Below are 25,918 nucleotides of genomic sequence, written 5' to 3'. Positions count from 1 at the left end.
CTCAAATTTAGGAAATCACAGGACTCCTGGTGGGGAGTCTTGTGGGACTGGGGCCCTGGGCCTTCTGTGGAGAAGGCTCATTTTAGAGGATAAAGGCATCCACTGCTTCCATAGCCCCAGGGTCCTGTATGTCTTAGGCAGCACATTAGTTGCTCCAGGTCCATGACCTCTGTCTCACCAAAGAAGGGCTACCTTAGTTTCATGAAATTGTTTAAGAAGGCAAGAAGTGTCTACTGTTTTTTATGTCTGATCTCAGCTGATCAAACCTTTAATATTTTTACATGTTTATTATGGGAAATATGGAAAACCATAAGGAAGAACAGTATAAATCATGTCAATACCGCTACTCAATTAAACACTACCAAAATATTTTGTTTTCTTTTTGTTTTTCCCATTGGGATGATTCTGTATATAGAGATTTGCTAGTTTATTTTAATTAGATAATATACGTATATCTTTTTGAGACAGGGCCTCGCTATGTAGCCCAGGCTGGCCTCAAACTTTCCATCCTCCTGCTTCAGCCTCCCAAGTAGCTAGGATTGAAGGCACTGGCTTGTTTGTTTATTTTTCTTTTTTTTTGTGGTACTGGGGCTTGAACTTACTGCCTATACCTTGAGCCATTCCACCAGCCCTTTTTTGTGATGGGTATTTTAGATAGGGTCTCTTGAACTGTTTTGCCTGGGCTTTGAACCACGTTCTGCCTGATCTCTGAGTAGCTAGGACTTGTGCTCTATCACTTGAGCCACTCTACCAGCCCTTTTTTTGGTTGAGTATTTTTCATGATAGGTCTCGCAAACTATTTGCCCAGCTGGCTTTAAACCACAATCCTCCTGATTGCTGCCTCCTCAGTAGTTAGGATTATGGCTGGACATTTTGTTTCTTTTTTTTTGTTTTATATTCAAAATATTTTTACAAGGCATGATTTTTTTTTATGTTAAACTTTTAGTTTTATTCAGGTTTGATTTTAACAAACGTGTTTGTGGGGGTGCCTAAGGAGGGGGCAGGCCACCTCCCTCTCCCCTCCCCATCTGAAGGTATTTGGGGAGAGGCACAGGCAGGGGTGGGGGCTGGTCCTTGGAGTAAAGGGCTATGGAGAACAGGGACCAGACCAGGATTAACGGGGGTGGTGGAGAGGGCACAAAAATCTACAGCTTTCTGATTCCAAATTGAACTAAACAAACTACACAATAAGCAGCACCAATTCCATTTCTCCCACCAGGGCCGTAGTGCCAGAGGAGAGGAAGGCAGCTTCTTCAAGACTAGGGCTCCCTCACTCCTGGCCAAGTGAGCTAGGTGAAGGGTAGGGTCTCTGTGACAGTTCAAAGGGGTGGGTAAAACCAAAATAAAATGTCAAGTAAATTGAATAGGAGGAGTCCAGCCAAGGGCATGGCCAGAGCCAGGCCAGGCTGGAGGAGTGGCCTCTGCAGGCTCAAGCATCACTGCTGACAAGGCATGATTTTTAATCATCCTGCACTTATGTCATAATTTATGTAGTATTGGATATTGAGGTGTTTGCTATACTAAATTATGTGGTAATCAACATCTTTGAAACCTGTTAAGATGATGAACATTTAACATGTTTTTTGAAAGTGAGTTACATTTAGGCCCATGTACCAAAGGCTTGGTCACCAGGGAGGCACTGTTGGGAGGTAGTGGAGCCCATAAGAGGTGGGGCCTAGTGAGAGCTCTTTAGGTCACTTGGGTATACCCACAAAGGGGATTGTGGGACTGTGGCCCCTCCTTGCTCTTTTGGTTTGTGGTGATGAGAAAGTTCCCCATATCCAGACAGGATCTTGCTATGTAATCTAGGCTGGTCTTGAACCGCTGTTCCTCTTGCCTCAGCCTCCTTAGTGCTGGGATTGTAAGCATGTCCACCACACCTGGTGAGGTGAGTGGTTTTGCTCTCTATATGCTCGCTTCCTGCTATTGCCATCTGGCACCACCACCAGAGGACAATGTCATAAGTAAAATTAAACCCTTTCTCTTTGTAAGTTGATTATCTCAACCATTTTGTTAATAGTGAAGTAAAGACTAATCTATGGATTATGAAGTTCTTTTAGACAAGATGCTGATTCCCTACATCAGATAAAATTGCATAGTTTTTGTTACAATTTTTTTTTTTTTTTTGGTGGGACTGGGGTTTGAATTCAGGGCTTCATGCTTGCCAAGCAGGTGCTCTACTACTTGAGCCACTCCTCCAGTCCTGTTGTTACTAAGTAGAATAATCCAGGGTGACTGATTCTCCTTTGACTTATCCCTTTTTCTATCCACAGATTGAAAAAAATCCCATTATTAGAATAGCATTTTCTGACTTATACTGAAGAGAAGATGAGTAATTGCAGTTACTGTGTCATGTGTTAGAAATTCCTGTCATGTATATTAAATGTAAGAGCAAAATTATCAAAAGATAACTGTGTTTTTGTTGTTGGTGGCGGTAGGGATGGGACCAAGGGCCTCACATGTCCACTGTAGCATCAAGCCACCAGCGCTGACTGGGAGACACTGCTTTAAGAAAAACAACAATAACAACAACAACAACAGCAAACCCCTCAAAACTGAGCTCAGTAGTGAACATCTCTAATTCTAGTACTTAGGAGGCTGAGGCAGGAGAATCATGAGTTTAAGGCCAGCCTGGATTATATAGCAAGACTCTATCTCAAAAAAGAAAGGGAGGGAGGAGGGGAAAATAGAGATTTAGAAATTCTGCCTTCTATAGAGGGTGGAATGGGATGGAAAGGAAGGTCTTGATTTCAAAATTACCATAGAAGATATTAATTGGGCTCCCTCCGCTGAACTAAGTCTTCCAGTACTCATACACTCCACTTCCTTCATCAAAATTTAATGAGTAAAGCTGGGTGCTGGTGGCTCACATATGTAATCCTATCTACTCAGGAGGCAGAGATCAGGAGGATCGTGGTTTAAGGCCAGCCCTGGGCAAATAGTTTGAGAGACCAATCTTGAAAAATACCCAACCAAAAAAGGGCTGGTGGAGTGACTTAAGTGGTAGAGTACCTGCCTAGCAAGGGTAAAGCCCTGAGTTCAAACCTCAGGACTCACCCTCCCCCAAAAAAAAATTAGCTGACACAGCAGTGCATTTATAGTCTCAGTTACTTGGGAGGCTGAACTCAGGGAGTCAAGACCCTGTCTCAAGCCAAGCCAAACCAAACCAAAACAAAACAACACCAACATTAGTGACTGATCTGTCTTCCACACCCTCCACACCAAACTAAATAAAATAGAACAACAGAAACGAAAACGTAGTAACCAATCTGTCTCCCACACCTTCTTGTCATGATGAGGTGTTTTGGACAATTCTGTTCCCATGCTGATGGTGCCAAATGTGTTTGCTCTCAGATCTTTTCATTCTGGTTTTGTTTGTTTAGTAATTATGCAATTTCACTAAATACTTTGGTAACTGATGAACCATGAGTGAATAAAGTTGTTTCTGTGAAAACCGAGTGGTTTAGAAAGAGTTAATATAAAGTGATTCACTAGAGAACAACTCACTGGGGAATTACATGTGCACTAGATTTGGGGAAAGTTGAAGAACTTCAGAATTCTGCTCTATGTTCTTGTTCCATGGGAAAGGATATGGTCTGTTTGAAAAAGAAAGCTAACAATACTCATTCTGTTAAGACCCTTATCTTAAATGAAAAAATAGGCATGTGTATATTTTAAAATGTTTAGCGTGTGTGCTTTAACCAAACTGCTCAGTTTACTGGCAGCTGCTGGTTGTGATTATGTGGGTTAGAGGATTCCCAGGCTCTACTACAGAGATTCTGATTTAGTAAGTGTCCAGAGTGTGACAAACCTATGGTTTTTAGGAGACTCCAGGGATAGAGGCAGTTAGCGTTGTGGTCAGTGTGGGTGGCCCATTATTCTGTCTTCTGATCCTCACTCCCTTCCCCCTCCAGTTTTTATAAGGCCAGTGATTCTAGTACAGCAGCATTTCATGGCATGTATCAGTTATCAGAACTGTTCACACCTGTTATAGTTCTTTGTTATTCACACCAGTATACAAATAGTAAGTCCGAGAAATAAGGAGAGCTTGTCTTTTTTCTCAATATTAGGAAATAAATCTTATAGAAAAAGTCAAACCCTAGTATGTTGTGCTTGTCAGAACTAGAACACAGTCAAATTGTCATCACTAAGATTCCTTTATTTCTTGTCTAGGACTGGTCCATTTATTTTCAAGCGTAGCATTTTGCATTTCTGTGGTCATTTGTGCTTAGTGAGTGACACACTGATTTTTAGATGCAAGCCAACTCTATGGATTGAGTTTAGTTCCTATTGGCTGCTACTTTCTGAGGGGAGTGAGTTTCATCTCAGCTAGAAGGATTTGACATCTCTAATAAAACAAGCTGTTAGTATTAATTTACTGATTGGAAGTACTATGTTCTGTCTGTTGAGTGGCTTGTTTGGAGGAACTTTGAATGGGCTGTAGCCTTGGCGATGGTTTCACACAACCCTCAAGAGAGTTGTATTTTAGGACAATCTGATTGTGTTCTACAGTTCTTTAGCTGCATTTCTGTACTTTCAGATCGTCTAATTTTGTCACCATGTTAAGTAGTCCAAACTCTGCAACAGTTTTTTTTTTTCTTCAGTAAAACCGAAGGATGATTTGAATTAAGTCTCATTAGATTGTTTGCAACAAGCCTCTGGAGTATTGTAGGTTCGAATTCTAGGCATCATCTGAAAACCTGAAGTAGTCAGTTGGAGACTGGTGACCTTCATCATGGTCTAGCTCTTTCTGAATGGAAGGTCACTTTGAGCTTTCGAATAACCTAACCTTTAATAACAGGCCCAACTCACATTGCCTGTGACTTTGGTGAACTTTATCTTGAAATTAATTGGTAAGATAAATCAAGTGTACTACAATAAAAGATTTGATTAGCCTGGCTAAATGCATGCCAACCTTCATTACCTATTCTGTAAGCCTACTGTATTTGAGGTTTTAATACTGTACTATGCTACTGCTATGCTATGCTACTCTACACTATAAGAGGCAGTACAAGCCGGCTGCTGGTGGCTTACGTCTGTAATCCTCCTACATCTGTAAAAGTACTCAGGAAGTAAAGATGAGGAGGATCAAGGTTCAAGGCAGCCCTGGGCAAATAGTTTGAGGGAGACCTTATTTCGAAAAATACCCGACACAAAGAAGGGCTGGCCTAGTGGGTTAAGTGGTAGAGTGCCTGTCTAGCAAGTGTGAGGTCCTGAGTACAAACCCTAGTACCACCAAAAAAAAAAAAAATTTAAAAACCAAGAAAAAGAAAGGGTGGGAATGGAGAAGAGGAAGGAGAGGAAGAGGAAAAGAAACAGAGATTGGCAACTGTTACTTCTGACCTTGAGAGAAGGTTACACATGGGTTCATGGTGCTCATCTTTTCACTCTTGCTCTTGAGCCACAAACCCAGCATTTAAAGTCTTTAGATCGTATCTACTTTGATTTTCCTCCTCCTCCTCTTACTTGCACCTGGAAGGGCTGTGTACTGGGATGACCTTGACCATGGGACTTGGGAGGCCTGGCTGTTCTCTGATCATTGTCTCCCTAGAGACTCAAGACTTCCTAAGTGTTTATTTCTTTTTTATTATTTTCTTTCAGTTTTTTGAGATGAGTCTCACTGTGTAGCCCAGGCTGGCCTCTAACTCTCCACCTTCCTGCCTCAGCCTCTTGAGTGTTGGTATTACAAGTGTGTGCGCCACCATGCCTGCCTGAGTTTGTCTTTTTTTTTTTTTGCAGTACTGGGGGTTGATCTCATGGCTTTGTACTTTCTAGGCAGGTGCTCTTACCAACTGACCCATGCCTCCAGCCTTTTTGCATTTGTTATTTTTGTGATAGGGTTTCCCTTTTTGTCCAGGCAGGTCTAGACTTCACCCTCTTTATTTGTACTTTTCTATGTAGCTGGGATGACAGGTGCTCATTGTAGGCCCCAAAGTGACCATGCGGAGAGGAGTGATCTGGCCAAGAGATTCTTTATTGCTGGGTGGGAGAGGGAGGGGGGAGGGGGAGAGAGAGAGAGAGGAGAGAGAGAGACTTAAATACTCCTCAGTAGGACTCGGCATGATCTGATTGGTTAGGATCTTATGGTTCATTCTGATTGGAGGTTGGGGCAGAAGGAGAATTCAAGCTAGACTTGAGGCAGGACTGTGACCCTGGGAAACAGAAGCTTAAGGGTGCAGTAAGAACCGAAACCTATCGGCACCATTATTGCCAACATTCCTCCCTTTTTTGTTTGTTAAGGAAGGGGGCGTTGTGTTCGCCCTGGCTTCTTTGAGCTGGCAAGGGGTGGTGTAGGGGAAGGGAGGGTTAGTTGGCAAACAGTTTTGGGGTGGTGAGCGTCATGATGGCATACACCCAGGCTCCGAAAATGAAAATTTCTTCCTCTCTGAAGTTTGATGAAGGTCCCTTGTAGCCACAGGTTGTAAAGAGTCTTGAGCCAATCCTCTGACCTCCACATGGCGGGTATCAGCCAACTATCCTCATGTAGGGAGTCGAGGAATTGTAGTAGGTGTCCTGTAAGGGGGTCTTCATGTTTATAACCTGGTGTCCTGGTAGGGTCCATTATAGGTGTCCTCTGGTTGTGCTATTAGGGGTTGGTATCCTTGGAGGAGAAGCTGGTTAAATTTTTGATTAGCAAGAGCAGACATACAAGGAAGGAAGCTTAAAAGTAGGAGAGCAAGAACATAGGCGTTAGGATGGGCATTGGCTAGGAGAACCACTGTGAAATGTTGTTCCCTAGACAATTTCAAGAGTCCTCCAGTTCCCTTCTCCATTTTTCTAATTGTTTCTTGAGAGGTGCCGCCATTGGGGGAACCCATTGAGCTTGATAGCAGTGGGGGTCATGAGAATGACCAGATGAGGGCTGGTCCATCGAAGTCCCAATGGAGAGGGTAGAAGATCCTTTTTGGAGAACAAGATGCTCTGGTTTAACAAATTTTTATAGGGTGGGGCAGGATCTGGTTTGCATGCTCTCTGAGAAGTTCCCTGAGAAGGCAGGTAGTCAATCAGAGGAGCAGAGTCTGTTGGAGGCAAGTTTTCTAAGAGAAATGGGTGGCCATACATTATCTAAGACCCAAATAGGAATTTTAGGAGGAGCATAAAAAGGTGTCTGTTCAGGGATTACATGCCTAGGGATCTAAATTCTGCAAAATCCTATAACTGCCAGGAAAGCTGTAAGCTGTCCTATGGTATGGAGATTGGGAAACGGAAGATTGGGTTGATGCATTTATGACTTAGGGAGTGAGTCTGTCCCTTTAAGGCCACACCTAGGTAGGTGACCTGTGGGAGGCAGGGGCTGTCAGGATTTAAATGTAACATTCTTGGATAAAAGAGAGCTTTAGCTCATTATTTTATATAAGTTGACACTTTTAACCTTATAAATGTTTGTCCCATATTTAGATAACACTGTTACAAGGTGATCATTTAAGGCACATAAGCAAATATGTAAATGAACTCTGATTTAGTAGTACTTAAAGCTTGATGAGATCAGAAAATACAAATAATTTGATAAAATCTTTCTCTGTAATGGTTTTTTGTAGATGTTACTCAGAGCAGAACAATATTAAGATAACCTTGTTATTTCATAGACATAGAGGATTTGATTTTAGTTTGACATGACCCTAAAAATCTTTTAGGCAACTCTTAGATTATATTCAACTCTAACTTTATCACACACTGAAGCTTTTATTATACACTTTTCAAACTTACTCAGACCTTCATACAACATACTAAACCCTTTGATGGTTTGTCCTCATCTTTCCTATGTGAAACAATCTTTAGGACAAACCCTTCTTTCCAAAATCCCTTCTTATCCAAAAAACCATTCCTTTTTCCTTTAACTTCTCAAAAAATACATTTATTACCTACCTATATCCTTTCCAGTTGTTTACTTTGTAACTTGTATTTTAAAATTAACTTTTATAAGAATGTTAAATTTATTTTAGGGGCTGGAGCAACTAATTAGTAGCCCTTGTTGTTTTAAGGAATAGGCATACAGCCTCATCATCCCTCAGGCTTGAGGGGATATTGTTTTAGGTGTGGAAACTGAGGGATTTTTGAGTTTTATTTGAATAGGGAGGGCCATCCTGGCTCACCCTACACTCATCTCATCAGTCCACACTGTGGAATCTCTTTGTTCCTGAAGGAGGGGGCAGCAGAGATAGCTGCCTGGGGGAGGAGAATTTAAGCTTTTAATTGAGATAGTAAATCTTGTCCCAGCAGGGACACTGGAGTTTTAGGTACTATGAGGAAAGAGTGACAGAAGAGGAGGTCTCCCAAGAGCAGGCCAGAGGCCAGGTAAACTAGCGCTCTAGGGGCTGGCCAGATTTTCCCCAAATGATAACTTTTGTCATTGGACCAGGGACCAGGAGAAAAAGGTAAAACAGAAACAGGTTCCACTGTCTAGGAGGAAAATGACTTTTTTTTCTGCCATTATGGCTCATCAACATTGATGCCAAGAAGTGGCATGTGGACTGGAGGCTTGGACCCATCATTCCATAGGAGGAGAGGCACCTCGCCTTCCATCTGGTGACAGGGGCACTTAGACTTCCAGTGGTTACCCTTGCAGAGGGCAGGGTCCCTATTGGGGGCGGGGCTGTCTCCCAGGCTGTCCCCCCTTAAGCATTCTCTGCAGAAGTGCCCCTCCTGTCCACCATGGTAGCAAGTTCAGGATACAGGCCCCAGTTGGGTGGGGCCCTCTCTGAGAGCAGCAATGAGGCCATGGTGTCTCTTACCTTTTTCTCTCCTGTTAGTAAGGTCCCGGACATACAGACAAAGCCGTAAATACAGACACGGCTAGCCGTAAATACAGACACGGCTAGCCGTAAATACAGACATGGCTAGCTGTATTACTTGGTTCAGTGACTTTTCCCTTCAGCCACAGTCTGAGTTTTTGACTAATATCTGGGGCCAACTGTTAGAAATTTATCTTTGAGAAGAACCTCTCTCACCTGTGACTCTGGGTCCACTGTGGTATGCTTTCTGATAGCGTCCTTAAGATGCTGTAGAAAGGTAAGAGGATTTTTTTTTTTTAGGTTGTTGCTGTAAAGTAAAGTTGTTAATTTACATTGACACCTGACACTCTGGAGAGCAAGTCTCTGAACTGTTCTGGGCCTCAGTTTCCTCACTTGAAGAACGAGGGATCTGGTCTAGGTTAAACTATGTTTTTCCACTATGAGATGGCTGAAATGACATTAATGCCACTTATCTTCTTTACCATTTTTAATTTTTTTAGTAATACTGGGGAATTGAACCCAGGGCTTTGCACATGCTGGGCAGACATTCTCCCATTGAGCTACTTCCTCAGCCCCAAATATTATTATTATTTTTTACTTTGGCTGTACTGGGTTTGAACTCAGGACATTATGCTTGTAAAGCGGCACTCTACTGCTTGAGCCATATAATCATTTCCAACCTGAGTTGGAAATGGGCTAGAACCCATTGCTTTTCTAATGAGATAAGAGTCTGGTCTAGTAGAAGCAAAATATCCTTTCATGTCAGTTGGAAGGTTTGGATCACAGAGATAAGGGCTTGATTATATTTGTCTGGGCATCAGTACAGCTGTTTAGATGTTTTTAAATTTTCCTTGGATCTGATAACTGGAAGGGGACATACGACTTGCTCTCTTCCTACCATTGCCTGTTGACGAGGGAAGCACTTGTTAAGATGTTCTGAGTATTGGAGTGGCTTAGAAGGTACAAAATTGTATAGGGGACCTCAGTTTACTTTTTTTACTTTTATAGAAAAGGTCTAATTGGAGTATGGTATTGTAATTTAAGGAACCCTGTGAAGGGCACTTCTCTTGGTCACCCAAGGCATACTGAGGCCGACCTCAGTATAAAACTTCCAACATCTACCAGCCAGAAGACTGGAAGATGCAGGTCCCATCTAGAAAGAACAAAATGTTAGGATCCCATCTTTTAGCTAACAGCAGGCAGCCTCTTTAATAAAGGCTACGTTTTTAACAAATAAATCATTTGTAAAGTTAGAGAAGGGCATTCAGAGGGCATTTCAGGCCAATAACAGTACCATATGGGACAACTAGTGTTAATATTTGGAGGGAGAAATTTAAGCTGAGGCCAAAGGTATAGAAAATTCTAAATGAGAAGTTTAGAGACCACAGTAATGTCTATTTTGTTATTTCTGGAACTGTAACCTTGAGCTAACAATTGGCTTACAAGGGCTGGGTCTGATGCCCTGAGGTGGGAGGTGGGGCTAGGAGCAGGACTTGTGCAAGGCGTCACTCCCTCCACACACACCTGGGACAAATGACCCTGACTGCCTAGGCCTGATCCTGCGGCCTGTTGCCCCTCCCCCCTTCCTATGTACTCTGCGTGCGTTTATTCTAGGGGAAGTGGCGGCAGGCCACAGCCATCGCAATGTGTGGCTGGTGGCCCAGGATTTGCTGGGTCCTCTCTATGGATTTTCTTAGCTATGGCAGGCGTTTTTGCTGTGTCCAGAAGCCGGCATCCTGTGCATAGGTGCGCCTGTTTGCTTTCCCTCCTCCCCTTGTGGGGGTGGAGTTACAGCGTCAGTGTGGCAGCTGCAGTTTTTTTGTAAGCGCTTTCGTAAAGCAGCTGACTTAAAGTTACTTTAGACTGAGAGGCCTGGCATACTAGTTGGAATAACTTAAGTCATAAGGTACCATGCCACAAGTTTTCATGGGAGGCAGGGTCCCAGTAAGCCTAGGGAGGGGAAGGCAGACAGAGACAAAGGACACGTGGTGAGACCATGGAGGAAGCAGAAAAGGTGTGCTGACATCTTAGGTAAGGGAGGGGAACGCAGAGCCTCAATGGGAGGTTGCTCCCATTGATTGGTACTGGCAGGCTTTCAGCAAAACGAAACCTCCACTCTCTGGTCATTGTCTCAGGAAAAATGGACATTAGATGGAGGGGGTGGGAAGAGAAGCAATCGTCAAATGCCATAATCAAACAGGACTCCACCAGTGTAGCATGAGGTGTACCCAAATAAATCCAGGGCTTTGTCTCAGCCCACAAGAAGGGAGCATGAGCTCTCCCAGAGCTGGAACCGCCTTGAGGCCAGAATTGGCAAGGAGTGGCTTGCTTAACTCCATGACGGGGAAAGTTTTTCAGGAAGATAGGAGGAGATAGATATGGTAAGCAGTGCAAGAAGTCTGCTTACATGAGGAAGGAGGAGGTTTGGGAGAGGAATTGACTGATTTAGAATCTGCACAGGGGAACAGAAAGTACAGAGGGAGGGTTTGAAAGCAAGAAGTACATGTTTGGCTTGCAAGTGGCGCAGAGGGCCAGATTTAGACGGATGTATGAAAAAGTTTGAATATATGGAATCTCTCCCCATCATCCCGATTGCTCACAGTAGTTATATAGGTCCCACAGGAGACTGGGATCTAAAGACCCAAAAAGGGGCCAGTGACTTTGGTTGTCTAAAGGATAAATGGGCCAGATTTGAGTGCAAAAGTGGATTAAATTTTTTGGTTTTATATCTGGGGTCAAACCCAAGGTATCCAAATTATTGAGGAGGCATCTCAGTGGGGAGTCAGGCAGCAAAGAGGACGTGGAGGCCCCAATTGTGGTACCTGGTCCCAGAGGGTGATAATGGGAGGATATTATGAATCGTGGGGTGTCCCCGTGCAACTCAAATACCCAAGAACAGCACAGGGCGCATGAGAATCAGTTGTCACTGAGTTCTAGTGGCTTGCAAGGCCAAAGGGCCTGCGGCTATGGGTCACCTGGCACCAGGCTTTTTGGATGGGGGGTCTCTGAGACCCATGACAAAATAGACCCAAGCCAGATGAGAGGGAAGGGAACCCCTGTACCGTCTGAGCCCCAGAGATAGCCAAATAGGGAAAATGCTCAAACCCCAGAGACACCGAAGGGAGAGACCACAAAAGGGAGCCCAAGAAGGGTAGGTGGACTCACCAAAGAATGTCCGGTGTTGGATGCAAGTGAGGGCGATCAGGAGGATGAGTCCTGGCCAGTCACGTCCTCAGGGTGGTCGTGGGGTGAATCGGAATCAGGGTCCCACCAGGATTAGTGGGGAAACCCGATCCGAGTCATGGCACCAAATGTAGGCCCTAAAGTGACCATGCGGAGAGGAGTGATCTGGCCAAGAGATTCTTTATTGCCGGGTGGAGCGGGTAGAGAGAGAGAGAGAGAGAGAGAGGAGGGGGGAGGGGGACAGGGGCTTAAATACTCCTCAGTAGGACTCGGCATGATCTGATCGGTTAGGATCTTATGGTTCATGCTGATTGGAGGTTGGGGCAGAAGGGGAATTCAAGCTAGACTTGAGGCAGGACTGTGACCCTGGGAAACAGAAGCTTAAGGGTGCAGTAAGAACTAAAACCTGTCGGCGCCATTATTGCCAACACTCATGATCATGCCCAGCCATTAGATGGGCGTTGAGATGGCCTCTTGAAAACTTTTTGCCTGGGTTGCTTTCAAATCAGGATCTTGCAACTGAGACTCTGGGATTCCAGGCATGAGTGCCCACCCTAAATAGTTCTTTCTTTGATTTTCTTTTCTTTTCTTTTTTTTTTTTTTGTGGGACTCCTGCTTGCTAGGCAGGAGCTCTTACCGCTTGAGCCACCCCACTTCCCGCCCTCCCCCCCCCCCACCCCGGCCCGTTGTCTTTGTGATGAATTTTTTTTTTTTCAAGCTAGGGTCTTTGAACTATTTGCCAGGGGCTGGTTTCAAACCATGATCCTCCTGATCTCTGCCTCCTGAATAGCTAGGATTGCAGGTGTGAGCCACCATTGACCAGTGTGAGTGATTTTTAAAATGTAAATGATAGTGGCTTTAGGGCTCTCCTGATAATAACTTCAATCTCACATGCTGATGAGCTTTTTAAGTGGTAAGAGGGCTGAATTTCAGCTGTAAACAGAGGAGTTGCACAAAGTCACCTTCTGCCTAAGGTGTCTCCCTGTGTGCTATGTCTAGCTTTAGAATGATGTCAGTCCTAATTTTTGCCCTTTACAGTTCATTGCCAAACCATTATCACTGCTGTGGCAAACCAGGTAGTCAGGTAGTTTCCCAGTCAACATCTAGTTGTGTATAATAATCATTCATCTATGATGTTAACTGTTTAAAATTGTGATAAACATTTAAAGATGCTAATAGAAGAGCTTAGTAAGATTTTAACAATAACTGACAGATGGTGGCCTGAGGCCCCAGTTATAAAGATTCTTGGGGATGAAATTGAGCTTCCGGTTAGTGATGTGCCTGCAGTGGTCTGGGTGCCTGGGTGGCTTGAGGGCAGGAATGTGTTGTGCTTCTCTAAGGGACTTAATGTCCTCATTGAGGGAGTAGATGTAACTTAAATGTCATTTTACTTCATGGGGAAGGTGGGTCCAGTTCCACAGGGCGCAGTCACCTGTGGGATTTGATTCTTATGGAGGGGTTGCATACCAAGAGAAGGGTGGGGAGAGTCCTCAAGGGCTGGTGCAAGGCAGGCCTGAGGGAGGGGATGGGGAGGCAGGGCTGCTGCAGATTTGGGCAGAAGGGTAATCTAGGCTGAGGTGTCAACATGACCAAGTGGGGAGAAAAGGGCCTTGTCTACCAGGTGTGGAGCTTCTGATTGTCCAATAAAATGTTTGCTTGTTAAACAAAACAGGATTTCTCACTTTGTGTAAATACTAGGCCTTCGGGAGTGGTGATAGGTGATGGCATCCTTGTGTTTTTACCTTAAAAACCCAGCCCTAATCCCAAGTGATCACTAGATTTTAAGCACTTGACAGACTTCTAGTACTATTAAGAAAACCTGGGGTGGGGGCATGGTTCAAGTGGTAGAGCACCTACCTAGCAAGCACAAGTCTCTGTGTTCAAACCTAAGTATCACAAAAAATTCTATTCATTTGCTTAAACTTGGTAACATCATTCAATAATGTCATTTACTTTGTTAGGATTAAAGGTTATGTTGCAGTGTGAAGGGGGAGTCAGGGACTGCCCAGAGTATTTTTCCATGCAAAGGTTTAGCTTGGAAATACAGACAAATCTGTTTCCCTTAGTATTTAGGAAGGCACACTTACAAGAGCAAAAGGAGCCCAACTCTGGCCAGCTAGATTCAGGTTTTTAAGTTGAAGTAGCTGGTTTGGATATTATTCACTGGAAACCCAAACCCTTGACCCATCACTGGCCTACAGGACTGCAGGCAGTCTCCTATCCCTGTCCTTGTCCCCATCTGCCTCTCATTTGTAATTATTGCATGTGCAGAGGGGAGTTTGTTTTTGTTCCTTATGAAGCTTATTTTATCATTTATTAACCAAAATAATGACATGTACATGTGAGATGGAATGGGTTCTCTAAGAGCTGCGTTTCCTAATGTATGTACCCCAAGAATAAAGGGTTCTCCACATTTCTGCCTTAGGCACGTAAAATATAAGATTATTGTTTCATTTTTAAAGCCAAGGCAGTTTGTTTTCTTAGAATAACTGCTCTTCTGTTTGTACTAATATCTAATGGGTTTTTTTAATGTAAGAAAATAACTTTTCCTGTAATGTATGCTTGTTACAATGAATCAAACACTATGATAGTTGAACGTAGAAAGAGGAAAGTGAAAAAAAATCCCATTATGCTTGGGTTGCTTTGTTAACTTTGGGTGAATGTCCTTCCAGGGAGCTCCATGCCTGTAGACAGACAGATGAGGTGTAAGCGGCACCTCATAAAGGCTGTCATGATTCTGTTTTCTTCAGGGGGAAGAAGGAAACTGAGTACAATTATAAAAATATTTCTTCGCCACAGAGAAGTGATTTCCTGAAAAAGCTTTCTTTATGGTTAGGAAAAGGGACCATGAGAAAGATCAGGAGATTGGCATTGTTATTCTCAGTCTCAGTTATCTGTTGGCACCTATCATGAAGACGAGGTTGTGGGCAACTTAAGATTGATCCTTTTTAATCTTTGATGTTTCCTAAAATAACAGCCCTCTCTAAGCACTCTCAAGAGTCACTGTCCAGATTTAGTTGCAGACATTGGGGTCGGTATGGGTGTACTGTCCTGAGAGTTGGGCTGCCTCTTGGGTCTTGGTGGGCAGTGTCTGCTGTTGGTTCCTAGCGGTCCTAGGTCCTGTACAGCAGCTCGTCTTTGCTTTGCACATGGCAAGACCGATTGTTTCCTCCTCATTTTCCTCAGCTGCAATAGCAGAGGAATACTGAGGAGGATGGTTTTTCTGTATACCTGATGCAGCATCAGAGAGGTATTCTGGGGCCACCGGAGTGTTGGAGGAGCCTGTTCACATGCTTAAGAAAAGAAATTCTGCCCACCCTCAGCACACACATCCTGCCTTTGACCTTGCTGCCATTGTCCCCCCTACCTGGAGGGTGCTGTAGGCATATTCTGGGTGGCCATTACTTACTTACACAAAAATATCTGGATGCCCAAAGATGTAAAAATTACTACCAGTTTTAGCTGGGCACTGGTGGCTCACGCCTGTAATCCTAGCTACTCAGGAGGCAGAGATCAGGAGGATCATGGTTTCAAGCCAGTGAGACCCTATCCTGAAGATACCCATCACAAAAAAGGGCTGCCAGAGTGGCTTAAGGTGAAGGCTCTGAGTTCAAGCCCCAGTACCAGGAGAAAAAAAAAAAAAAAGAGCTGACTACCAGTTTAACAGTCATTGGTTGGAGCTTGGCTTGGCCTCCTTTGCTGGCTGGTGACTTTGGCTTTATGTGTCCTGCTCAGGCGAATCGCCCTTTTTTTTATAGCCCATTCTTTGTGTGTCTTTCTCACAGGACTTCACAGTATGTGGGATGAGTGCTTTGGACTGGACTTACTCCCTGTGGGAATAAGATTTGTAGATGCGTTTTACAGTGAAACTGATACAGCAGTTTTCAGTTAGCAGTTGGAATCACCTAAGAGTTGTGAGAAAAGTATCCTTGCCAGGCCCCTCCTAGAGAGTTGGCTCACAGGGAATTGGGACTTTGTTGTTGTGGGGGATAGAATCCAGGGCCACACACATGCTAGGCAAGTGCTCTACCGTTGAGCTACACCCAAGCTTGTAGGTATTGGGGTTTTTAAGAGCCTCTCCCTTTCCTCCTTTAGAAGGTGATTCACATGTACAGGCGTTGCCATAGAGTAACACACTGGGGCTTGAACTCGGGGCCTCACACTTGCTAGGCAGGTGCTTTGCCACTTGAGCCCGTCCCCCAGCCCAGTCATAGAGTAATGTTTTCATATTTAACAGCGTGCTAGAGTTCAAGTGTTGCTGCCTTTCCAGAGGTCACCTTGGGAGACTTGCACTCACTGTGCTTTCTCTGCTTAGAATTTTTTGGGGAATTCTGCTTTTGGAATCACCCTGAACTCCAGTGTTTGACCCCATACACCCACCCTTATATAGATTCAGCCTGTGTAGTTTAAATGAAGACAAATGGGACCTCTCCCATCTGTTGCACAAAGGGTTTGAGGTGCTCATTCCTTGAAAAGCACAGCTCACTTTTTTCTTACTCTGTATTTTGCCACCCACCTTACTTATTTTCATTTTTTCTGTGCTGGGGATTGAACCATACGTGCTAGGTAAGTTCTGTACATCCTCAGTCCTGTTACCTGTGTTTTTTGTTTGTTTGTTTGTTTGTTTTTGCCAGAGTTGGCCTCAACTAATTTGTTTTTTGGGGATTGGGGATGGGGTAGGGGCTGGATTCATTCAGAGCTTCACTGAATGGCTGCTATGTGTACTGGGTATGTGCCATACCAAAGACAAGTGTAGCTTGTATTCTGTTGGGAGACTGAGCAAGAAAACAGTGCAGTTTTTACTTCTGGAAGAAGTGAATGCTGTGACAGGCAGGGAGGGAGGCTCTGTGAGTCAGCTTGAAGGGAGAGCAGACGGGCACTCAAGGCCCATGTTCTCAGATCTGAGAAGGGCCAGTAGATCCTCATAGTTCTGGGCTGAAGACTTGGTTCCATTTACCTCAACTCAGTTTGTCTTTAGAATAGGAGTGTTCTGTTCCTCTGAGTTTTTTGTAACCACCTCAGTGCCTGGCAGATGGTGACTGATTGAAGTCAGAATGACAATGTGCACAGAGCAGCAGGTCACCCGTTAGATGAGACCAATGAGAGGAAAAGATTCCAGCAGCAGTTTGTTCACTTACAGTTAAGCTTTATTTTGAGATAATCATGGATTCTTGTGCGTCTGTAAAAAATAGTGCCAAGATCCTTTGTCTCTTTGAAAAAGAGGTGGACTCTTTTTTTCCCGCTGGTGGTCTGGTGAAATTCTGATATGCTGCACTCTCACAGCCAGGGAATTAGCTCTGACCCTGTCAGGATGCAGACATAATTCATTGCCATCACAAGAGGATCCCCGAGGCTGCTGTTTTCTGCCCCCCACTAATCTTTTTTATTTGTATAGCTTTGTAATTTTAAGAATATTGCATACATGGAATCATGGAAAGTGGACTCCTTTGGGATTCATGTTTTTTTACTCAGTGTAATTCCCCAGAACTTGATCCAAGTTGTTGTGTGTATCTGTAGTGTGCTCTTGTTTCTTGCTGAGTAGTATTCCATGGCATGGGTGTGCCACATTTTATGTAATTGTTTACCTGGTCAAAGACACCAAGGCTACTTCAACATTTAGGTTATTACAAACAGTGTTGTTCAGAACATTCATGTACATGTAAGCTTTTATTTCCTTGGGATAAATGCCCAGGACTACAGTTTCTGAGTCATACGATATTTACACATTTAATTTTATAAGAACGTGCCAAACTTTTCCAGAGAGGCTGTACAATGGTCTATTTTTGTTTGTTCTTTTAAATGGCTTAACAATGGAAGGAAAGACTTATGCAGGACCTCAGTCCACAAGACCCACTAAGAGTGAACTGCTCTAGTGGATGGGGCGGGTGGGGACATCGTAGCAGCCCAATCTGCCCCCAGGAACCCAGGTTAGACGAGGGCCTTCCAGCTTTCTTGCTCAGTAAAAGCAGAGAGGGATAAGAGCATTTCTGCTGCACAGATTTTGGGGCCTTTCCCAGCCTTTCCTTCATAGTGTTGAGCTGTAGGTTTAACTGGCCATGAGGCCAAAATCCTTCCAGTTTTAAGCTGAGCCTGACAGGGACCTTGGGCCTCACTTGTCTACCTCTGGGACCTATAGATATGTATCTTCTGAATATAGTCCTCTGCTGTGTGGTTAGGGACCTCCTGATTGAGGCATTGAGCCCAGGGCTTTTTTCTTTGTTTTGGTACTTCGCTGTGTTGTGGTATGAGTATGTGTACTAGAAACTATGCAAGAGCAATAAATGGGTGTGGTGGTGGGGCGAAGTGTAGGGATGAATCTATATCCAGAGTATGGAGAGGAAGGAAATAGACTGGGTGGGTGGTAAGAAAATACTAAAGGGAAAATGAATGCTGGGTGGGGTTGAAGAAGAGCTCTTTAAGAGAACGCGTTGGACTTGAGGTGCAAATTGAGGTGGCTGTGGGTGGACTGTGGTAGAGGAAACAGGTCACGAGTGAATGAAAAGGGAACTAGAGGATGAATATGTTTGTGTTTTGTTTTTTTCTTTAAACACACTTTGGCCAAGTTTTGTCCTTTACTTTTTTTCTGAGACCTCCCATTTCCCCTCTCTCTCTGCTCGGGTCTGCACTGTCACCTTTATCTACAAAGTAAGGAGGGGGGCTTTAGATCAGCTTTGCTAATGGGAAGAGCTGGGGGTGGGCATGGGAAGATGGAAGAAGCGAGTCATTGTAAACAGGGTTTATTCTTAGGGCCTTGCAGGCTGACTTGTTTGATCTCCTAAGACTGATGATAAAGCCGGCATTGAGAATCTGCCAGCTGGTCCCCTCTGATAAAAGTGATTCTTTAACTTCCTCTGGAGCAGCAGAAACTTGTTTTGAACAACTCCAGCCCTGTCTTTACAGCTATTTACTTTTGCAAGCCCAGCAGCCGTAGTAAAGAATGCAAGTCACAGCGGCCATTGAAGGAAAGCTCATGCTGGAAATGTGTTGCAAAGGCAGCCAGCCTTGCTCTTTATGAACAGACGATGGCATCCGAAAGAGAAATCAGAGGGACTTGGGTCTCAGCAGGCAGTGTCTGGCCAGCCTGCGGTGTCAGCCTGAGACCAGCAAGATAGAGCAGGCTCTTGATGGGGGAAGGGTAGGGTAGGCATAGCCCCCTAGACTTGTCCATGAACTAACACACTTGTCCAACCTATGTTTTTCTTGCAGACACAGACTGTTCAGCTTAACAAAGAAATGACTCTGGCCAGCAACCGCAGCCTGGCAGAGGGAAACCTTTTATATCAGCCCCAACTGGACACTCGGAAAGCATGTTTGACCCAAAAATACCAGGAGCTCCAGGTTCTCTTTGAAGCCTACCAGATAAAGAAAACCAAATTAGGTAACTTTTTTAGGGGTGTCTTTTGAAAATAAAGAGTTGAGGGAAAAATAAATTTTCAGTCTGTCGCTATTTCAGGAAAGAAATCTCAGGTTAAGACAGTGACTCTTCTGCATTAAAACAATAGCTTATATATAAAGCCGGATTGCTGGTTTAGGACATACTTAACCACTTTTTCAATTTGAGACTTCACCTTCTTCAAATAGCATAGAAAAAAGGCAGTTTTTTTTAATTATATTCAACAATTGTTTGGCCTTCAAAGTTAATAGTGAAAAAGTTTGGAACATCTTATTTTAATGGCACACTTTAACTTGGTCTTTATGAAGAGATGGAAGAATTGAATTTTATATTGTGGAGTGGCCATAGTGCTTCTGAAAGCTTTCAAGGGACATCTAGATAAGGAGAAATTGGGTCAGAAGTCTTCTTTCAGTGAGCAATGCCTGCTGCTTGCTGTAGTCCTGTCATCGTCTCCATAATCTCAGAAAAGACCCACTATCACACACTCACACTGGGGCACATGGCACAGCTGGTGTGGATGTGTACCTCCCCCGTGCTGTAGGGATGTCAGTCAGTAAGGCCAGCTTGTGAAAGCTGCTTGGCCTTTTGCACTTAGGCCCTGCATAGGCTGCAATTTTGCAGTCCCACGTAAATGGAGGTTTATGTCTATCAGAAGATCAGTATAAATGTGTGCTTGCTTTTTGCATACTAATTAAATTTGGAAAGTTTAAATGTCTATCTTTAGAATGATGGATAGATAAGTTGTGATGTTTCCAGTAGCATTAAAAGGAGTCACTGATACATGAAGACCATGGCCTGAGAGACGATGCTGAGTGAAAGAAGGCAATCAGAGCACATTCTGTCTGGTTGCAGAGGTCAGAGTTGGGGGAGTTGCTGGGAGTGAGAATGTTCTCTGTCTTGATCGGGTGGGGTACTAGTGGTGGTGGTTGGGGTTTATACATATGTAAGAATTTGAGTTTTGGATGGGTGCCAGTAGCTCATACCTGAAATCCTAGCTACTCAGGAGGCAGAGATTGGGAGGATCATGGTTTGAAGCCAGCCCTGGGTAAATAGCTTACAAAACCCTACCTTGGAAAAATCCATGACAAAAAAAGGGCTGGTGGAGTGGCTCAAGCTGAGTTCAAACCCCAGAGCCCCAGTACTGCCCAAAAAAAAGAATTTGAGTCTTTTACTTCAGATGTGCATGCTTGATGTAAGTTATGACTCAAAAAATAGGAAAAACAGCTGGGTATTGTGCACACCTGTAATCCTAGCTACTCAGGAAGTGGAAGCAGGAGGATCACAAGCTTGAGGCCACTGTGGCCAACTTAGTGAGGTTTTGTCTTAAAATTTTAAAAAAGGCTGATGGTGTAGCTCAGTGGTAGAGAACTTGCCTAGCACGCACAATTCCCTGGTGTGGCCAAAAAAAAATAAAAAAATCAGTGTTATTACAGTTAAAGTCACATTCGAAACTAGCTGGTCTGTGGGCAGATGGTGATGAGCACTAAGTGCTCTGATGCACGATGCTGGCTCCGAGGCTGCCCCTGGCCACTTTTTCTCTGGACTTAAGGCCTTTGAGCTTTTTGGAAAGTCAGCTCACAATAGGTGTGACGCTCCCGTTACCTCTCTGGTTGAAAATAACTTCTTTGATGGGGAAGTGGGAAGGTGTCTCCTGAGGTGCCTCTCACCACACTCGTTCCTCTTGCTTCTTCCAGATCAACAGTCTAACAGTGCTTCCTTGGAGACCCTGTTGGCACTTCTTCAAGCAGAAGGAGCCAAGATTGAGGAAGACACTGAGGTGAGGCTAGCCAGCCTTGGTGGAATGCCCAGGATACATTTAGGATACATTTCTGGGGCCTTGGGTCACTCTAGTCAGTCAGCAGGGCCATTTCCTCCAGGATCAGGAGCTCCATACCTCCAGTCAGGAAGTGGCATCTACCAAGCTTGCAGCCTGTGTGCGAGTGGGCGTCCTGGCTTGTGACTGGGGAAGGTGCCAGGCAGGATCCAGGGAGCAGCCGGCAGTTGAGTTCAGGCCCAATTTGAGGCTAAGCTGCACTGAATCACCACTGATCCCGTGGGTGCCAGTGACTGAGCAACTGAAGCTGCGGTCTGTGAGTCAGTCAGCTGGTGGCTACTGAGCCTTTGAACACGGCCAAAACCTTACCAGGGGTAAGGAAATGAGTCAGGGCCAAATGTCGTGCTGCCAGGGTCAGGCTATGTTGGTCTGACTAACCATTAGGCTTTGGCAGGATGGATGGTGCATGCAAGTTTCTGTTCCGTTGACTCCAGCCAGGGTGCATCTGCCAATCAGGTTGCAGCCAGGTGGAAAGCCAGCAGGTGTTGACCTCCAGCTGCCATAACTAAGGAGGGTAGGGACAGGGCAACGGTTACCTCTGCGGGCTAGTAGACCCAGCAGCTTCAGGCTACCCCTTCTTTGAAAGGCTGGGTCCTGCCCGGCCTGCCATCAGTCTGCGCTGTAGTTCCAGAGGGCAGTGCTCATAGGGGACTTCCCACCTTGGCTCTGCCCCCAGCTGCGCCTCCAGGTCTGCAGTACTGAGTGGTGGAAGAGGTATGGGCACCTCAGGATCCTCACCAGGGGAAGGAGGCTGCTGGCAGGAAGCTGAGGTGTTGCCCCTCCCTGAGCCTGGACTGAAGGGAGCTTTTCTTCTCACGTTGGCTGGACCTGTAACCAGCTTTCTTCTGCCTCTTTCAGAACATGGCAGAGAAGTTTCTCGATGGAGAACTTCCCCTAGATGCCTTCATTGACGTCTACCAGAACAAGCGGAAGCTTGCCCACATGCGGCGGGTGAAAGTTGAGAAGCTCCAGGAGCTGGTGTTGAAGGGGCAGAGACTCCCACAGGCCCCTGCTCCGCTGCCACCCAGGATGCCTGAGGCGGCACCTGCTGCCCCTGTGCCCTATCCTGCCCTGGAAGCCAGTGGACCCCCCTCTGTTGTGCCTCGGCGCATCCCCCCCCCTCCACCCCCCGTGCCTGCAGGACGCTTAGCCACCCCATTTACCACTGCCATGGGCTCAGGACAGGCCATTCCATACCCAGAATTACAGTGCCCGCCTCTGCCCCCCCGGGTGGGCTTCCCCACTCAGCAAGGATTCTCTGCGCAGCTTGTGTCCCCATACCCGCCAGCTCTTCCTCAGAGACCCCCACCGCGGCTGCCTCCCCACCAGCCCGGCTTCATCCTCCAGTGATCGCCAGTGTCCATCCTTCTGGGAGATGCCCTCCACCTGCTGTGCCAGGCTCTGCAACAGAGGCTGCAAGGTCCGGCTGCTGGGCTGAGGGCTTGGGCGCCCTGGGGCCTGCATGTCCATCAGACTTTAGCACTGTAGGTCAGGGGTAAGTAGAAGTAGAGACCCAGGTTGTGTACACCAAGGAAGCGGTGCACTGGGCTGCAGCCTGGCCTGCCTGTGCACTGCATCAGTTTGTGTTCTGGGTGATTTCCAAGTATTGTAGTGTTGACAAACTGATGCATTTGGGAAGAAAAAGCTTCTCTCCCACTCCTGTTTAGAATCGTGGTCCTCCCATTGCAGCTTTATTTAATAAGCATGGTCAGTTGTATCTTTTAAAAAAAACCAGTGCTGTATATTTCGGTTCATCAGCTGTCGTGGCCCTGGCGAGGGCAGTGTGGTCTGGCCAGCCCAGAACATGTGCCCATGGCCTAGCCACCATGTGCAGCTGTGTCGCTCAATTGAGTTTGTATGGGGCAGGTCATCAGTCACCCTCATCTGGCTACTTCTTGTGCTTCAAAGCCACAAGCAAAAGTTTGCACTTGGTCTCCTGCCGTGTCCAGAGGCCTGGAGAGGTGCGGGAGACAAGTGTGGGCTGGCCTTTGCACAGCACGTTCCCTGGCCCCTCTGCCTGATACTCTCCTGATATTTTTACTATGTGTGTAATTTTCCTGTTTTATAGTGGCAAAGTCTTTTGACACAAGACCATTCAGGGAAACTCTTTAAAAAATGCAGGTGAAGTGAATGCAATTTCTTTTCGTGCAAGCAGTGCATGGTCACACCTGCGGGTGCCCGTGCTGTGCCTTAGATTCACCTGGTGCCAGGACTCAGATGTCTGTGAGGTGCTGGACACGGCCATTCATTGGTGGCCCTACATTCCTGGAAGGGCTTGTCCAAGTTCATTGTCTTACCACATACAGGAGAAAAGTTTGGCCCCTTTCAACCAGGATTTGCTCGGGCAGTGTTCTCTGCTCTGGCTGGCAGCATCTGGGCTTAAAGAGGGTGGGGCGGTTTGGAGAGAGCCTGAGCACCAGCTTTTCCCTCCTCTGGGATCTTGTCTACAGGTGCCATGTGTTCACAAAAAAGGCTTCTGTGCTCATTGGTGGCACTTAAGCCCTACCCTGTCACCTGTGATCAGCTGGCGGCTGGTCCCAGTGAGCCATCAGCCGTTGTCCTCAGTTTCTATACTCCTCCTGGACTTGAACTCCACTGTATTTTAACTGTTTTGTAAAGAAACCAAGCTGTTTGGGATGATTCGCTGCCATGCCAATCAGGTGGGCATGCCATGATCTGTGGATCTCAAGCCAGCAGTGCCACCTCCCCTGGATGCCACAGCCACTGGCAAGAATGTCCATGGCCCTGCTGCCACTTACAAGCTTGGGGTGGATGTTGTGAGGGGCCGCTTAGGCTGGCTGTGCCATTGCGGTCCATGACCACGTCTGGCACTGGATGTAAAGCTGTAGGACCCTTTTTAATAAATGGAGAATTGTTAATAATAGTCCTGTCACTTCTTTACCTGGGGATGTTCACAACTTGTTCTAGAACATCAGTGGTCAGAGTTCCAGTAGGGCTGACTGAGCCTGTACTTACTATTTTTTGGTGAACCAGGGTTTGAACTCAGTGCTTCTTGTTTGCACAGCAGGCGTGCTACCACTGGAGCCACCACACATCCACTTTTTTCTGTGGCTAATTTGGGGATGGGGTATTGCAGATTTGGCCTGGAGCCTCAATCCTTACAGTTTCAGCCTCCTAAAGTAACGAAGCTAGGATTACAGGTGTGAGTCACTGGCCTCTGGCTAAGCCTGCTCTGCCTGTCCGGTCATCAGCACTACCAGTGGGCCTCTTAGCTCGTCCTGCGTTTCAGCAGTCTCGGCAGGAAGCAGCACACTGCACTTGCGAATAGGAGTGTCCTCAGGATTGCACCCGTGGTGCTGGTGACACGAGGCTTGGGCTGTCCATTGACAGAAACTTGCACTTGCCAGGATGCTCGCTGATTAGTTCAAATGGCAGGATTTCAGTGGTTCTGATGTTTTGCTTTGGGGGCTTGCCAGCAGGTGTTCAAGGAGACACTGGCATTGCCATACCAAGGCCCAGTGGATGCTGCTTCGCTCTTGAGGGAGAGGGAGGAGGGACCCTGCCTCCTGCGCAGAGCTGCATACCTGTGCCCATTGTCCTTCCGAGCTGTGCACCTGCACCTCCGCATGCCCGCTGCCCCTGGCTGAGCAGTTTATCTGGGCTGCAGTGCCTGGGCTTGAACATCAAGAGCATCCCTGCTCGAGCCGACCTAGGACCGCCTCCCCTGAGGCGGCCCCTCCTCTACAGCGTCCCATGATGGCACACAGGAGCTGCCTGTGGTTATGCTGCCAGGAAGAAGGGAGCTGTTCTTGAGAAGTCAGTTTACCTTTGAAAAGAATGAATCTGCAGTGGTAGTTTGCACTCCCACTGGCTGCTAGGAAGTTGACAAATTTGTTGTCTTCCCTGTTGAGGACTCTGGGCTTTACAGTGACCTCTGTGGCTCCTCCTCGTGAGCTCAGTCTTGTTGGATCCTGTTCTCCCTCGCCCTTTGTTCAGGACAGCAGCCAAGCTGAGTGTGGTAAGTAGGGCAAGACCCTCAAGGCTTCTGATTTCTATTCCAAGACGCCTTTGTGGAGTCTGTTTCACGGTTTGATCACTGAGGACTTAGGTCACATTGCTTCCCTGAGTCAAATGTAGTCAGCACAACCCCATTACCACAGGTTAGTATTCAGCCTCATTTGCTTTAAAATGTTTTCTGAAACAAATTCTGTCTCACAAACAAGATGCAGACCTGGGAGCCAAGAGTAGGGATGCAGCTATAATCCTAGTCATGTGGGAGGCCCTAGGCAGAATGATTACAATCTGACCTGATGACCCTATCTGAAAATAAAGCCAAAAAAGGGCTGGGGGCGTGGCTCCAATGGTAGAGTGCCTGAAGGCATGAGGTCCTGAGTTCTAAACCTCAGTACTGCCAAAAGAAAAATTAGGCCTAGACTCCATCTTGCTAGCCATCATGCTATCGCGATTAGTTTGCAAGGCACTCACACCCAGGATCCCACACAGCCTGCCTGGGTGTGCAGGCCCCACATACTCAGGCTGGCCCGAGGTTGCCAGTGTCCTTGTTGATTCTTCTCTGGATCTTTGCTGTCCTCGTGTCCCATAAATGCCAGGGACATGGGGGAGGGACCCCAAGGCCAGCTGCACCTTCAGGAACCTGGACTCCTTCCTATTAAGCTTGAATAGAAAGGCTGGGTGTGGCAGTGATGGGCAGGTCCTTGCCAGCAGGGAGGCAGGGGTCCCACCAGCTCAGCAGCCACCCCTCTCATCCAGTTGAAACCTGTGGCTGGGGATTCACCAGCTGCAGGGAGACCTGGG

The 25,918-nt window shown here is 46.0% G+C and overlaps 1 protein-coding gene across 1 annotated transcript in view; it reads left to right on the top strand.

Annotated features, from left to right (window-relative positions):
* Positions 1-24,024, top strand: part of Vps37b (VPS37B subunit of ESCRT-I) — a 33,708-nt gene extending 9,684 nt beyond the window's left edge. The window contains exons 2-4 of the mRNA XM_020159463.2: positions 19,122-19,293; positions 21,003-21,085; positions 22,001-24,024. Of these exons, the coding sequence (XP_020015052.1) occupies positions 19,122-19,293; positions 21,003-21,085; positions 22,001-22,492 (747 nt within the window). The 3' untranslated portion in view covers positions 22,493-24,024. The remainder of the gene's footprint in view (positions 1-19,121; positions 19,294-21,002; positions 21,086-22,000) is intronic.
* The last annotated feature ends 1,894 nt before the right edge of the window (positions 24,025-25,918 follow it).

The sequence above is a fragment of the Castor canadensis genome, chromosome 18 (genome assembly GCF_047511655.1).
Source record: "Castor canadensis chromosome 18, mCasCan1.hap1v2, whole genome shotgun sequence".
NCBI classification, from domain to species: Eukaryota; Metazoa; Chordata; class Mammalia; order Rodentia; family Castoridae; genus Castor; species Castor canadensis.
This window is presented reverse-complemented; position numbering and strand designations above follow the sequence as displayed.